The 16005-nt window shown below is 34.5% G+C and overlaps 2 protein-coding genes across 2 annotated transcripts; one reads left to right on the forward strand and one right to left on the reverse strand.

Annotated features, from left to right (window-relative positions):
• The first annotated feature begins 6397 nt into the window (after nt 1-6397).
• On the forward strand, nt 6398-8185 carry LOC145957739 (uncharacterized). The gene is made up of 2 exons (XM_083074151.1): nt 6398-6613; nt 6698-8185. Exon 2 carries the CDS (start codon nt 7013-7015, stop codon nt 7703-7705), a length of 693 nt encoding a protein of 230 aa, XP_082930277.1. The 5' UTR covers nt 6398-6613; nt 6698-7012; the 3' UTR covers nt 7706-8185.
• Nucleotides 8186-11864: 3679 nt separating this feature from the next.
• On the reverse strand, nt 11865-14981 carry LOC145957894 (uncharacterized). The gene is made up of 7 exons (XM_083074322.1): nt 14578-14981; nt 14297-14518; nt 13233-14132; nt 13039-13140; nt 12826-12972; nt 12642-12747; nt 11865-12563 (listed from the first exon to the last, which is right to left on the reverse strand). Exons 1-7 carry the CDS (start codon nt 14979-14981, stop codon nt 11865-11867), a joined length of 2580 nt encoding a protein of 859 aa, XP_082930448.1.
• Nucleotides 14982-16005: the final 1024 nt, after the last annotated feature.

A 16005-nucleotide genomic window follows, 5' to 3' on the forward strand; every position in this document is an offset into this window, starting at 1 on the left:
GGAATATATGAATTTGAGTGAGCATTTTTTGCCTCAAATCCTCTCCTTAGTCACCTAGGTCATCACGGCCTAGACCTCCATTCTCCTCCCTTGAGTGAGTTTAGGGTTTATTGAGTGGCCTTCATCCCCACTTGGTGAAGTGAGCCAACCTAGAACCACCTAGACTCATTCCTCTTCCACTTCCTCCTATTCGCCCACCATAAACACCTCACGCCCATCATCCTTATTTCTCCACCCTTGAAGGAACATCCACCATTGAGGTCATCACCTTGGCCTTAGCAAGGAGTCTCTCTCCCACCTTGGACGTCCTGGTCTCTCTCATGGTGGAAGGAGTCCATCAGTTTGCTACTCGAAATCATTGGCAATTCGTTTGCTTTCATCATGTCGATGCGATTATTTTAGTAATTCGGGTTTAACCGACCTTGGTAATTTTGATGGCATCCGTGACCTCTGCCACGTCCTCAGAAACCACCTCGATGTGATTGCCTGTGTTGCACATATTTCCCAAGATGTCCTGCTTGAATTAATTCTTCAATTCGGTCTTTGAGAGTCTAACACTTTTCTGTGGTATGACCACTGTTTCTATGATAATGATAATGTTTACTTATATCGACATTTGTTGGGTTATGTGATAACAAAGGTAAGGATATCAAATCTACATGGTTAGTTGCCTCAAGAACATTGCCTGCGATCGGTGTGTGATTTTGCCTTATCTTTTATACTTGACTCTTCTTTGGGAAACATGTTGTTTCGAACTTGGTTCCTGAATTCGAAATGTTCTTCCATTTGGATGTATCCGGCAGCACGCGTCCTGAGTTCATCCAAGCTAACTAGCTGTTGTTGACAAAGGTTGTCCACAAAGGGTCCAGGTTTTAAGGCCATGAGCATAGAGTGTAAAGCAACTTCAGGGTTGAGGTTATGAATCTTTATAGAGACATTAGCGAAGCACTCCATAAATTTTCGTAGAGATTCATCATCCTATTGACGTAGGTTGGATAGGGTGGGTGATGTAATATGATGTGGTCTATTTGTAGCATATTGAGCCGTGAAGAAATGAACCAAGGTGTTGAAGTTGTCTACTGACCTAGGTGGCAATTGAGTATACCAACTTAAAGTGACTCCTTTCAATAAGGTAGGGAAAACTCGCCACATGATAGCATCCTCATTCGTGTAGAGGTTGATTTGTGTAACATATGCATCAAAGTGTTCGTCTGGGTATGAAGTACCATTGTATGGCTCAATGTTTAATGTTTTCCAACCAACAACAAGGGGAACTTCCATAATGTCGTCTAGAAAGGGATGTCGATGAACATTATGATCATGTTTGTGATGAAATTGGCCATGAGTATATATATGGTCAGATCGATAAGTGGGAGTGCACCCAGAATGGTAAGCTGGATTCGAAGAAGAATGATAGTCTTCTTTGGCCTAGGGAACATAACTAGTTTGATCAGGGGTGGTGGTGGTTGTTTTTGTTGCCATTGGGATCTGATAGTATAATTCTCGATGCGCAATTGTTGGAGATCGGCCTCATGTTGTTTGTGCATGACTTCCATAGCCATGGCATTTTGTTGGCACATAAGTTCGATCTGTTCCAATAGTCGGCGTAAAGTAGCATTATCTTCCATACTCGACGTGTTTTGGTCTACTACTCCAATTGTGCTGCGAATCTGGCTTCGAGTTGAAACCATAAGGTTATCAAAGGAAAGTTTTACGGGCCCTTCTTCTAGAGCCAAATGTTCTTACCAGAACAAAGTCAGATGATGAGATCCATGCAATGAGATCAACTTTTGAAGTTATTCTCTCAAACTGGATTGATTTCTTCCTCCTCTAGAGATAGCCAGGGTACTTGCAAAAAAGGCTCTAAAGATCAAGTTAGTCATCCAATATTATCCAACAAAACATATATTTACCTGCCCTCTTCTGTTAGCATTCGTTTTCTTTTCCTATATAACTATCATGATTACGGTTAAGTTAATTACTTGATGTTGTGATGTAAACTCGATTTCGGGATGCTGAGGTGAGTTCGCATCCAACGTTATGGCATGAACTCAGGCTTACCAAATTGAGATTCGTACCCGATATCCTTGTCTGCCTGAGTCTAATTGAGCTCCGTCATCTTATGAACGAGGTTAGTACACAAACCAATATTTTTTATTCTTAAGCCAAATAAATGTTTGCTAGTAATTAGGTACTAAGATGGACAAGATGGTTGATCATTCAATTTAACTAAATAAATATAACTAAAATTTATCATAAATAAAATATAGGATTGGACTTAAATCCTTCAAATTCGTAACACTAATACAAAATGACAACTATTTTCATCATTTCCTATAGTATGACTCGTTTTAATTAAGATTAGTATATACTCACATGACATTAATACCATTTGTTTTCAATCCCGTATCAAAAGGCACAATCATCATAGTCCAACCAAAAGAAAATAATAAAGGTATATTCATTTTAAAGCAAAACTTAAAGTAAAGAAGGTAATTAAAATTTAAATAATTGATCTAACATCTTTGTTATCTTTCATACATTGACACATATAAAAACTCTTAAATCATCAAATTCTTAACATCCACTTGTGTTAATGCATGTCATGCCATACAAACACTACTCTAAGGAAATTTCTAGCAATTAAGTGATCATCATAAACATCTCCCTTAACATGGTACTTGTCATTGGCCATTGGAAGAGTCCTACAATTAAATTAATCATATGAAAGACTTATGCTTTTATCAAAATGTAGGAGGTTGTGGGTGGTGACTCATCACAACCAAATTTGCAACAACCAGTCTCATCTGGGATACACCCCACCGCCTACTCTCTAGGCCCATTCGACGTTAGTCGGTACCAAAATCTTTAGGCACAAAGTTGACGCCTTACCAAGCAATCCTAACTTACATGTCAACTCACATACAATCAAAATTATGTATTATGCATGAATGGCAACAATTCTTTTTAACACACAAGCCATCTCATTAAGATAATTGTTCACCTCATCATGAACCACATTGGTTCCAACTTTATTCATTTAACTTAACAACAAGGGACCTGTACGTCTAGCAATCCATTATTCTTAGTAGAATTTCCAATTATGGATTTTGATTCTCATCTTAACAAGTTTTCATTAATCATCTTTGAATATTTCATTAATTAAAAAAATATGCTTTCATTTATTTTAAGTACAACCGATAAGATTTAGCATGACTCATTTCACAACAAAAGAAGAGAAAGACTTGAAGCTTCAAAAAAAGAAGTGTATTATGGGAGTTTTTTTTACTTAGCAAGTGCAAAATTTGCTAAGATAAAGTGAGATAAAAGACACCTCTAATTCTCGGGTTGTGATTCACCAAGTGAAGGGTTCTCTCAATTGGATTTTTTTTTCCAATGAACTAAATTATTGCTTAGCAAGACCCTTTTCACTTGGTGAAAATTTTAAATAGAAACTATCCCTGCTATTAGGGTTTTCTCTTTTAGTGATGATGACTCTCACTTAGTGAGACATAAATAAAATAAATAGAAGATTTTAATTAAATAAAATTGAGAAAAGAATATTCAACTATCCTAAATTTTACTCTTTTACAAATAGACAACATAAACTTTTATTATATCCAAATCAATCATTAAACTTTATCCAATTTATAAATAGATACCATGAACTTCAATTTTGTTCCAATTAATCTTAAAACTATATTTCTTTTACAAATCAACACCTACAACTTTAATTTCATTCAAATATAAAAATCAATCCACTAAATTTTTTGTATTCTAATTCCTTAAGCATAAAAACCTAAATTCTTTAACCAATCATAATTCCTTAAGTAAATTAACTATGATTTTGCATCAAGTAAAAAGGATTATTGGATTACTAACAAACCAAAATCTATTCCTATATAGACAAATACTAAAAACATGTTTTCTAATAGACTCTTCTAAATACACATTAATTCTAATTGATTAAAATTTATTTAATAACTCTTTTTCTTGATTTTTTAGTTTTCAATAAAGTATAACCAATGATAATGAATATATTAACTATGTTTCTATCACTACTCTTTATATATATTAGGTAATCCAAAACCAATACACAAAGACGAAATTAGGCAGATATTGGGAATACCACCCCTTAACATTTCCAACTCCCCGAATATCTTCACTAAAAAACCAATTATCACCTTATTTCCGCACACTCCTAACCCCATGCTAACCGAAGAAAAACTGTCCCTCTTTTGTTTTCGCACACTCCCAACCCCCCTTGTTAACAAAAAAAAAAAAACACCCTTGTTGACCAAAACAAAAATATTTCCCATTCTCCTAACCCCATGCTAACCCTTCCTCCCTTTTCAATACTCGTAACTAAATATATAATAGATAAAAAATAAATATCAAAACAAAAGACTAATTAAAAATAAATATGCATATTATAATATATGTGAAATAATTTTTAACTAAATAAAAATAAGTATATATATAATGCAATATAATAATTAATTTCTTAGTTTGTTTTTTTCTTTCTTATTTTTTGTTTTTCTCTTTATAATATGGAGAGAAAAAAAGATATCACAAAATATTGTAAATAAAAAATAAATTAGTAGATTAAATAAAAAACAAAAAACTATCACACGGTATTATTATTAAGAAACAATTAACAACCCCGCAATATATTTCAGAAATTGCACAACAGGTTGTTACAAATACTTTACAAGAAAAAATTATAAAAAATACAAATATATATTTTTTAGTTTAAAAATCTTTATTTTTTTAGTTTTAAAAAATCTTTACTTTACTTTAAAAAAAATTCGTGCGATAAATTTTTGCCCCCAAATATTATTTTCTGGTTTCGTCTGTCACTAAGTATTTATGGTTCTAATTAATTATTATATAACATGTATAAAAGTTTTTCAATTTATGAAAAAAATTTAATAACATTTAATAACATGTAAAACTTTTCACTTCTAATGGGATTATATATGACATATCTTATCCCTGACGCATGACCAATCACCAAGTATTTATTTTATTTTAATTATTTGGTGGATCGTGTATGACGTGTGATTATTTTCAATGATTTATTAATCACGTTTGCCTGTGAAGAAAAATGTTTCACTAAAGGTAACAAATGTTTGTGGGCACGAATGGGTTCATTTACAGCCAGATTCTGAAGTGACAAAAAAAAAGGAAATGCATGGTTGATGCGCTGCCGAGAAAAGCATTTCGGGGAAGTATAGGAAGTGAACCGGTAAGACTTTTTTTTGAATAATATATTGGATTGATCATATTATTATGGGCTTTCATGTTTTGTTTTAGGCTCATGATATACATAATATATATATATATATATATATATATATATATATATATATATATATATATATATATAAAATTAAAAGTACACCTTCTTTTCTTTTATAACACTAGTGCAAAAAAGAGCTATTACGTCACCCTATTTATGTCACAAACTGAAAACCCCGACGTTATAAAAATACGGTGGCAGTTTGGTAAATATGGGAAGACTAATTTACGTCGAACAAAAGGGGTCCGACGTAAATTAGAGAATCCACGTCGGAGCTTACAGTGTCCGACGTAAATTTACGTCGGACCCCCCCTTGTCCGACGTAAATTTACGTCTGACCACCCCATTCGACGTAAATTTCCCCTAAAATAGACAACGTTACATTTTTCATTCCCGCGCGTCCCATTGTTTACGAAAAATATTACTTCTTCTCTCATTCTCTAAGTCTCCAAGTGCCTTTGTTTCCACATTTGACCTTTCTAAGTCTCTAAGAGTCTGTACATTACACGTTTGAGGTTAGTTTCTCCTCTACGCAATTTTTTGGTTCATTTTCTGCTATTTGTTTATCTGGAACGGGCCGTTCTGCTTAAATTTTTTGTATTGTAAATTGTTGATCTGGAACGGCCCGTTCTGATTTCTGTACGGGCTGTTCCAGATGCATTAAAGATGGACTTTTTTTAGGCATTGACCCTTTGTATTCGTTGTTTTTTTATTAGTTTTTTTGTTTCTATATTGTTATTAACTTTTTTACTTTATTTGTCTATTAAGTTAATTCGTTGTTTTAATAATGAGAGTTTAATTTTTTCAGGATTATGGAGGATTCAGGGTCTAGCAGTGGAAGGAGGGAGGGTAGATCTGTCACCCGATTTTCTGGGTCGACAGCTGGACGCATTGCGAAGGAGAGGACACCGGTTGAGGTGGATCCTCGTTCTGGCAAGGCGTCAGGCCCTAATGCTGCCAAGTTTAAGAGCTATTTGGGAGTCCTAGCTCGACGACATGTTTCTATTATCATTCCATCATGGGATGACGTTCAGGTATATACTTTCACATCCCTTCAATATTATATAACTTAAATACATTATTTATTAATTGTTGTTATTTTCATAGCAAAATTTTGACATTTCCAACACTGAGGTCATGAGGAGGAAAATGTTATCTGCCCTTGCCACCAGGTGGAGAGACTTCAAGACTTTCTTGACACGGGAGTATGTATTTGGAGAGTGACAAAATGAGACTCCCTGTCTAAAGTACCAGATCACTAATGAGGAGTGGATGCAATTTCGTGCCACTCGATTGGACCCTTCTTGGCAGGTTAGTTATTGATAACTCTTACATTGACACAAATAATTAAGGTATATTTTAATTAATCTCATTTTATTTTTTGTATTATTGCAGGCCAAAAGAATAGCTGCCCAAGAACGACAGAGCAAGAATGATGCACCCCATCTATTGTCAAGAAGGGGATATAAATTAAAAAAAAATGAAGAAGGCTAGGGCAGAGGCAGCAGGGGTTGAGTCTGCTGACCGTGTGGAGTCACCTCCCCGCCATGAGATGTGGATAGCAGCCCGGACAAAATCAGATGGGTAAATGACTTCTGAGTCTGCAAGGGTCGTTGCTGATAAAATAGTAAGTAAAAATATACAAACTAAGAATCTTCATTTCAACTCATTTAATTCATAAGTGTAGTTTAAGGTATACTTATTGTTAATATGTTGCAGGAGGGTTTAGTTGAGCAGACCACCCAGGGCTCATTTGTTTCCCATGGCCGGGATGATATCCTCACAACGGCCATAGGAAGGCTAGAGCACGCAGGCCGTGTGCGTGGTGTTGGTGGTTCTTGGAGCCACCGAGATTTCTTTGGTGCACGATCATCGAGGAGAACTATTGACTCTTGCAGTCAAGAGGCTATGCAGAGAATGGAGATGCAGTTTGAAGAGAAATTGAATAACATGCGAGAAGAGTTTGAACAGAAGTTTGAACTTTTAGCTCGTTCTCAACAACAGACTGCAGTTGCTAATGATGGTGTTCGAGTCAGCACTAAAGGGAGTTGTGCTGCTCCAGATCCCTCAGCAGAACATACTTACACTGATGTACCAAACCAGTGTGAGTTATATGTTGAGGATGACCCCCCACGGTTAATGGCTATTGGCCGAGTATTTGAGGGTGGCTCAACCATCCATGGTGTCCCTCTACAGCCAGACTGGACACAGGTTGTGGTTGACCAAGTTCAAGATGTTGTTGCTCTAGTGCCTTTGCCCAATACAGAGGTTCAACTAGTGGGGCAGGCAACCGACACATTCTTAGCTTGGCCAAAGCATTTGGTCATGCCGCTTTCAGCACGGGCAAAGGTAATACTATTATTACTCTTTTATATTCTTATAATTTTATTATTGTTTAACTAATTTTGATTATTTCTTTAGGATTTTATCAATCGTGGTAAGGAGGTCATGTGAGAACCTCATGTTGATCATGCTAATATCGCAGAAGCTGAGGATGATCCCATATTTAGGCTTCTATCCATATTACCACGATTAAAGAAGAAACCAATTCAATTGTAGTGGGACATTAGAGTTTTTGGAGTTGATAGCTCTGATGTTCCACTATACATATCCCTGCCTGATGCATTAGAGATTGTTGGGGGAATAACTCCATGTTAAATATATCTATCATACAGTTGTGGGCCATGTAAGTCATATTTTCTTTTGAGTCTAAATTTATAATAATTACATTTAACTTATAATAATTATTTGTGTTAGGTACATGGACAAATTGAGTGTGGAGCAAGCACAAGCACAAGTATATGGATTCATTAAGCCTCAATCCATCCAAAAATCAGGAAACACTCAAGTCCACATCCAGCAATATATGCAAACATGGATGAGAGACTCACGAAGAGATATATACATGGCTCTATACATTGACGGGTTAGTTTTTAAATTGTTTTTTAATCATGGTAATTTTATACCTAATTTGTTTGCCATACAATGTAGGTCCCATTGGCAGTTAATGGTAATCATTCCTAAGGAATACACCGTGGTGTGGTTTTGTTCACTACATCGAAAATCAAGCCACGATATTAAATGCCAATTACAAGGATAACTAAAATTTTTCATTATCTTTTAAAACCGTAATTATATATATTGGCTAACATCGATTTTTATTTCAATAGAATCGTGTCTGGAGCTAATATTTTAAGTGGAAGAAGCAGATCATCAAAGACATTGCACTTCATATACCCTATGGTTAGCAAATTAATTAATACAGTCAATAATATTTAAATTTATATTCAATGGAAATAATAGTTATTTGTTTTTCATTTTAGTGTAATAAGAAATAAGACTCGTTTGAATGTGGCTATTACATCATGTATTGGATGAGAGCCATAGTTTCTGCGGGTATTACTAATTCTTGGACGCAGGTAATTCATATCAAAATTTATTTAAGTATATTTACCTTTATGATAATTAACATTGCATATTAATGACACTTAAATTAATGTTTCAGGTCTTTCGAGATCCATCTCCATTTCCCGAAGATGAGATGATCAAGATAAGAGAACAATGGACAACTTTTTTTCTTCAAAGTATATAATAGTTATAGATTTCTAAGTTTAGTTAGTTAGATATTATGTTTATAGTTTGATAGTATTGACAAACATATGTTTTATAGTTTTTTTAGGATAATAGGATTTGCATTGTCATAATTTATGCTTTTTGAAGATTTATATATTATTTTCTTTTTTTCATTCAATTTTGAAATATAATTTGAATTTCTATTCTGGACTGCCTGATTTAGGTTTGATATTCTAGACTATATATATATGCAGGTGTTGGGTATATCAAAAATTAATAAACGTTTAAAAAAAACCCATAATTTACGTCGGACAAGACCATGTCTGATGTAAATTTACGTCAGGCCTAGCGTTGGCCGACGTAAATTTATGTCGGGCATGGTCTTGTCCGACGTAAATTATGGCATGTTTTTAGGCCCCTTTTTACGTCGAGCTAGCTAAATCTCCGACGTAAATTTACGTCATCTTTGACAGGCGACGTAAATTTACGTCTCCCGTATTAACGTCGGATGCTTTTCCAACGTAAAAGGGGTCTTTTGTACTAGTGTAAGTATTTCTATTAAACACTACAAAAAACTTGTTTGTTTGCGGCGATTTTTTAGTAAGAGCGGCGGCGGTTTTGACCGCCACAAAATTATATTGCGGCGGTTTAGAAACTGTCGCAATGTCATGCATAGAGGGTTCATTTTGCGGTGATTTTCTAAACAGCCACACAAACAGCCGCAACATATTTGATAAAATTGTGGAAGTTATGAAAATGTCGCTATTTTGAAAACTGATACTAGTTAAAAATTAGCGGCAATTTTTAACCGCCGCAAATGTAAACGTACATTTTACAGTAGTTTGTAACTGCCACAATCTATTTTTATCCAATTTGCAAATAGAAGCATCATTCATTAACTAAAAATATTAAATCCAAATTTAGTACATAATAGATTTGCATCTTTCAAACATAGAAATGATCCTTAAAATTAAGAAACTTAGGTACATAAAAATAACGAAAATATAAAGATGGTCCTAAAAGCTCCTAACAAACTATAATTGAAGCAACTCTAAATAGTCTCTCATGATGACCCTCCATTGTCTTCAGGAACATGGCTAGACTCAGAAGAACGTCTCGAATTTGCTGGAGATTCCAATTCATCTGCTTGAAATTAAAATAATTACAACTTAGATTCAAACTTTTACTAGGACAATAAAATTTACGAATTTTTAAAGACTTTATTTTATACCTGATTTCCTTTAACAATTTGCATAAGGATAACTAATTGTTCCTTCAAAATATCAACTTCACCAACTCGTGCCTTAAGCGCTTCAACTTTAGATTACAATTGTGCTATCGTGGCTGCATCTGATGAAGATCCAGACCTTGTAGAGGAAGAATATGATCCAATGATTTGAGTCAGAGTTACCCCAAGTTCCATGCCTCGAACATATCCGGGATGCCCCTTTCTAAACACTTTCAAGAATGCCTCATTCTCAGAAGAAGTCTCCTGAATTTCATTATGCAATTGTTCCTACATATAATGTTGAATATATATATAAATAGTAAAAGATTACTTATCTGAGTGAAGAGCAAATGGTAATTGAAAATTACAAATAATATATTATACTCATTTTTCTCTAGCATCTTCGCTAACAAATGATCCATCCTTCTTTTTTATGAGCAATAGGATACATATCTCCTCTACTATAACGTCGTCCATATTGCACTTCCTAACATTTTGCACCATTCCAAAAGTAATTATACAAACAATTCATTTTTTAGTTTCTTCAAACAAAATAGACTAAATGAACTTTTCATACCAACTCATCCTTTTTTCTTGCTAATGTCTTTGATCCTAGAGTGTGTGGGATCAATAGCTTTTCACGGTTTGCTACATTTTTATCAGATATCTCCTATATTTAACAAAATTGAAAGTCAATATATGTAACCAAACTTATAACCAATGGAAGATGAAAACATATTACCATTTGTTTAGGACTTGTCCTAAATTGTACAAAAAGCCTCCAATGATCTTGGTCAATATCTGGTGGGTGCATCTGACAATTTTCTTCCACAGAAATCTCCCAGTTATAATTTTTGTGAAACAACCTACATCGAGTATCCCTCCATTTCTTTCCCAAGTTAGCTAAGATATATTTCTTATGCTCTTGATCATTTACATCAAATTTTGCCTTTACCACAATATAATGAAAGTTATCATTAGTACACAAATTCCACAAGAAATCACATGTGCAATCAATTATAATTGATACCTTTATAGTTTCTTTATAAACATTGTTTTTTGTAATCTTTTGGAACCTTCTTCCAAGTCTCATACATTATGGGGAAATTACTAAAGTTGCTTACAATTTCACCCAAAAATCCTGCTAATAAACCAACATACTCTCCTATTGGTTGACCTTCAGCATTCCACTTGGTACACACCTTAGTGGCATCACGTGATGCAAACACATCTTGCACCCTTAAACGTGTTTGCCTAACAACACCTTCCTCATCTAACATGTAAATAAACCAAACATCAACAACCCAACAAGTTCTACAATAAATAATAATAAGTAATAAAGATTAGATTAAACATACTAATAACATTAACATTCCAATAGGTAGGGGATTTTTTCTGAGCCACTGATGAATCTTCAACTACATCAGATTCATGGTGTGTCGACCTCCTAGATCCGGTGCAAGTGGGCGAAGTAGCATGTATGTCATCTTGAGAAGATGATTCAATGTTTGGCATGGGCTCACTTTGAGGTAGTTGAACCTCTACACTTTGATGAGTGCCCATGGAGGAATTGTTTTCTTCATTCGGTGTGGATCGACACCTAGCCACAACATGTCTTCTTGTACGAGGCATACCTGCATAAACCAGTCTTTTGTCTTTAATAACTAAAAGTAGAAGACAAACATATAGCTACTACAAAGTTTAAACCAAGCAACAATATCTTTTGCAAAACAAATTGAGATTTCTTACTCATGACTCTTATTAAACCATATCTTGATTATCTTCATCAAAATTTTCATTAATGGTTGAATTTTCAGGATCATCATCTATAGTCACTCTTGCCAATTGTATATGTGTGGCATCATCAGGAAATATTTGTTCCAAGTTCTGTGATGGGTATGCCTCAATGGATGCCATAAATTCTTCATCATCTTCACCCATGTCATAAAAGTCTCTAGGTTTCAAATGAATTGGTATGCTCCAACCTTGTTCTTTCTCATCCTCTACATAATAAACCATTTGAGCTTCAGAAGCTTTAATGTATGGTTCATCATCATCTTTTTCACCAGTATGTATTAGTCTTGCAAAGTTAATAGAGATAAAACCCAATTTGTCTTCCTTCATGCCTCTTGAAGTAGTGGTGTCAGCCCATTGACATTTAAACATAGGTACTGTGAACCCATTATAGAAAATCTCAATGATATCTATCAATCTTCCATAATATGGCACCCCTCCAAATCGCATTTGGGCATCATTATTGCTTGAGTAGCTTCTTGTTCCAAATGTTCCAAAAACTCCACTATTTTGAGTTTTTAAAAATTTGTCTCGTGTTAAGGTTTGAAATTTGTGTCCATTAACATTAAATGCCGTGAACCTTCTAGCTCGGTCAAAAGGACCTTGCGCAAGACTAAAAAGAACATCTCTACCTGGTTCGTTAAGACTGTCAAGATTATTTCCAACCTAATGCCATAATACATATTGTTAGTCAAATTCTTATTAAAAATAAATATATTGAACTTGGAATGCATAAGCACTTACGCGATTAGAAAACCAACGAACAAAATCTCTATGAACCTTCTTGTCTACCTCAGCAACATTCCTTGCACCACCCCTTAGCTGCTTTCGTACAATATTTCTAAATTGCCTATTTGGTTATATCATATTAGATATACGGAAAAAAAAAGAGAACTTAATAATTCATTCAAGTAAAATAATTACTTACTGAAGATAGTAGTCAACCACAGGGCAATTTGTTAACACATGTCTATGAGCTTGTAACTTCTCCTTGGGGGTAAGGGTAAAATATGAAGAGCCACCAACAGGTTTTCCAACCACGGGAAATAATTCACCTATTTGTGATTCAGATTGTCTATAATAAGGCTCATCATCTACACGACCAGGTCAATTCCATCTTGTCTCAATGTTATCTAAATACCTTGAACAAAATGTAAGAATCTCTTGCACAAGGTAGCCTTCTGCTATAGAGCCTTCCGGTTGTGCTTTATTACATACATAAGATTTTAGTTGCCCCAAGTACCTATTATTAAGCCACAATCAATTTAATTTGGATGAATGTGTTTTATTACTAAAATGATATAATAAGAAGAAACACCAGCACACATTTTTTACCTTTCTATAGGATACATCCATCGATAATGAACAGGACCTCCAAGTTTGGTTTCTTCAACAAGGTGAACAACCAAGTGAAGCATAACAGTGAAGAATGAAGGAGGAAATAACATTTCCATGTGGCATAAAGTGGAGACAATTTGATTTTGCAATTTGTCTAAATCTTTAATTTTCAACACTTTACCACATAATTGTCTGAAGAATGAGCAAAACTCAATTAATATTGCTGAAACCTTATCAGGCAATGCTGTCCGCATGGCTAATGGTAGGAATTGCTCCATCAATACATGAGAATCATGACTTTTCAACATTCCATTCAATTTAAGGTTATCCAAGTCAATGCATCTAGAAATGTTGCTAGAATAACCATCTGGCACGGTGATATTCTTTAGAGTTGTTAAAAATGCCTTCTTTCCTTTGTTAGTCAATGTAAAGATAGCTAAAGGATACTTTCCATGTTCATTTGGCCAAAGTTCAGGTCTAATACCCATAGCTTGCAAGTCTTTTCTCGCATTAACATTGTCTTTTGTCTTTACACTATCATTTAACAAAGTATATATGACATTGTCGCACACGTTCTTCTCAATATGCATCATGTCAAGATTGTGACGTAAACAATTATCCTTCCAATATGGAAGTTCAAAAAATATTCTTTTCTTTTTCCACTGTTGAGTGGAACTTTGTGGAAGATGTCCACCTCGGGTTCTTTTTCTTGTCCCTTCTTGCACTGATATTCTACCAAATGTGACATTGATATTCTGAACCTGTTCAAGAATTTCAAAACCAGATAATGCTTTCGGTGAACTACGCAGATCTTTCTCACCATTAAAGCGGATCCTGTTCAATCTAAATCTGTGTTTCTGATCAAGAAATCGACGATGACCCATGAAACACCATTTCCTGCTATAAGGAAGATGACAGGGAATAAAGTCAAAGTTACAAGATGGACAAGCAAGTCTGGTGTAAGTATTCCACCTAGAAAGTGTTCTAGCCCAGGAAAATCACTAATCGTCCACATCAAAGCTACATGTAATTTAAACATTTCTCGCTTGAAAGAATCATACGCATCCACACCTGTTGTCCACAACTCCTTCAACTCTTTGATTAAAGGTTGTAGGTAGACATCTATATTATTTCCTGGCATTTTTTTACCAGGAATTATCATTGAAATTATAAAAGATGTTTGCTTCATGCATTCCCATGGTGGAGTGTTGTATGGAATGAGAATTACTGGCCAAATTCTATAACTTGAACTCATAACACCAAAATGATCAAAACCATCAGTACTAATGCAAGACGCACATTTCATGAATCAGATGCAAACCAAGGGTGTGTCAAGTCAAACCACTTCCAAGCTTCACAATCTCTAGGATGCCTCATCATTCCATCATTTTTACTATTGACATCATGCCATCTCATATTCTCAGCTGTTTTTGATGACTGAAACAATCTTTGTAACTGGGATTTCAATGGAAAGTAACGAAGTACTTTTGCAGGCACTTTCTTCATACTATTGTCATCATCAGATAACCTAAACTTATTTATTTTTGCCCTTGATTTCCACCTTGAAGTGTTACAAACTTTGCATGTCTCCCTCTCTTCATCTTCCCTGTTGCCCCAGTAAAGCATACAATGTATCTTTTCATAGTTCAAACGAAGCTTGTTGATTATTTTCTTTGCCTCGTAGAATGAACTTGGAATGTTTGCATGTTCAAAGGCATCTTTCAGAAGTTCTAAAATCATTGTCATGGCTTTATCGCTCATCCCACACAAGAATTTGATATGATATAACTTCACCAAAAAGGACAATCTTGAATACTTTGTGCACCCTTCGCACAAGGGTTGTTCCCCATCTCTTGCTAATTCATAAAACTCATTAGCTTCACGCCTTTATTTAGATGCATTTGGCATCATTTCTTCATCTCTATCAATCTCTACATTTGACACAATGGGTACTTCATTTCCATGGGGCCTATCAACTCCAAAAGCATCATTAATCATGTTTTGAATAGGATCTTCAATATCAGTGGCATCTTGGTCTACATTTGGAGTATTACTAGTTTCTCCTATCCTTCTTTCCCCATGATGAGTCCAACTTGTATACCCACATGGAAACGGTGTACAAATTAAATGATCATACACCACATATTATTTTGTCATTTATTGAACTGTGTTCAAAAGCAAAATAAATAAATCCCCTAACTCCTTGCTCATACTCAATTGTGTTTCGCGGCTTCATAATCCATGACTTATCCATTGCTTCAAAATTGTAAAATGATACACTCCCACTAGCATAGAGACTTTGAATAAAGATAAAGTCCTAAATTTCAGGGTGTTGGGAGAGAAATAAATTATAGTAAATGGAGCTTGAAATTAGATTAATCCATATGCAGTAACATTGTCATTAATCCAAAACAACTCCATTTTTATTTTATTTTATCAACATTCAAAAGGTAATCATTCACAATATTAGTTTACCTAATGAAGAGAAATATGTAAAACACATGCACAAGATCCTAACCATAAAAGATGTCTCAATTATTGAAAAAATACAAATTATAAAAGGAACAAAAAATACATATGGATCCTTGGATGATTAAATTCCATTACATAAAACTTAAGTCACTTTTCAAATACATATGAATTTTTCCTCCTTTTAAGCAGAGTAATCTCTTAAATGCAGTAGGTTGTTAAAATAAATTCAAAATATAACAATCTTAATTTATTTGATATAATGAAAAATTGTTTGATGGCTAGTAGTTTACATTACAAG

Source organism: Cajanus cajan, chromosome 5 (genome assembly GCF_000230855.2).
Source record: "Cajanus cajan strain Asha chromosome 5, NIPB_CcT2T_4, whole genome shotgun sequence".
Classification (NCBI taxonomy): domain Eukaryota; kingdom Viridiplantae; phylum Streptophyta; class Magnoliopsida; order Fabales; family Fabaceae; genus Cajanus; species Cajanus cajan.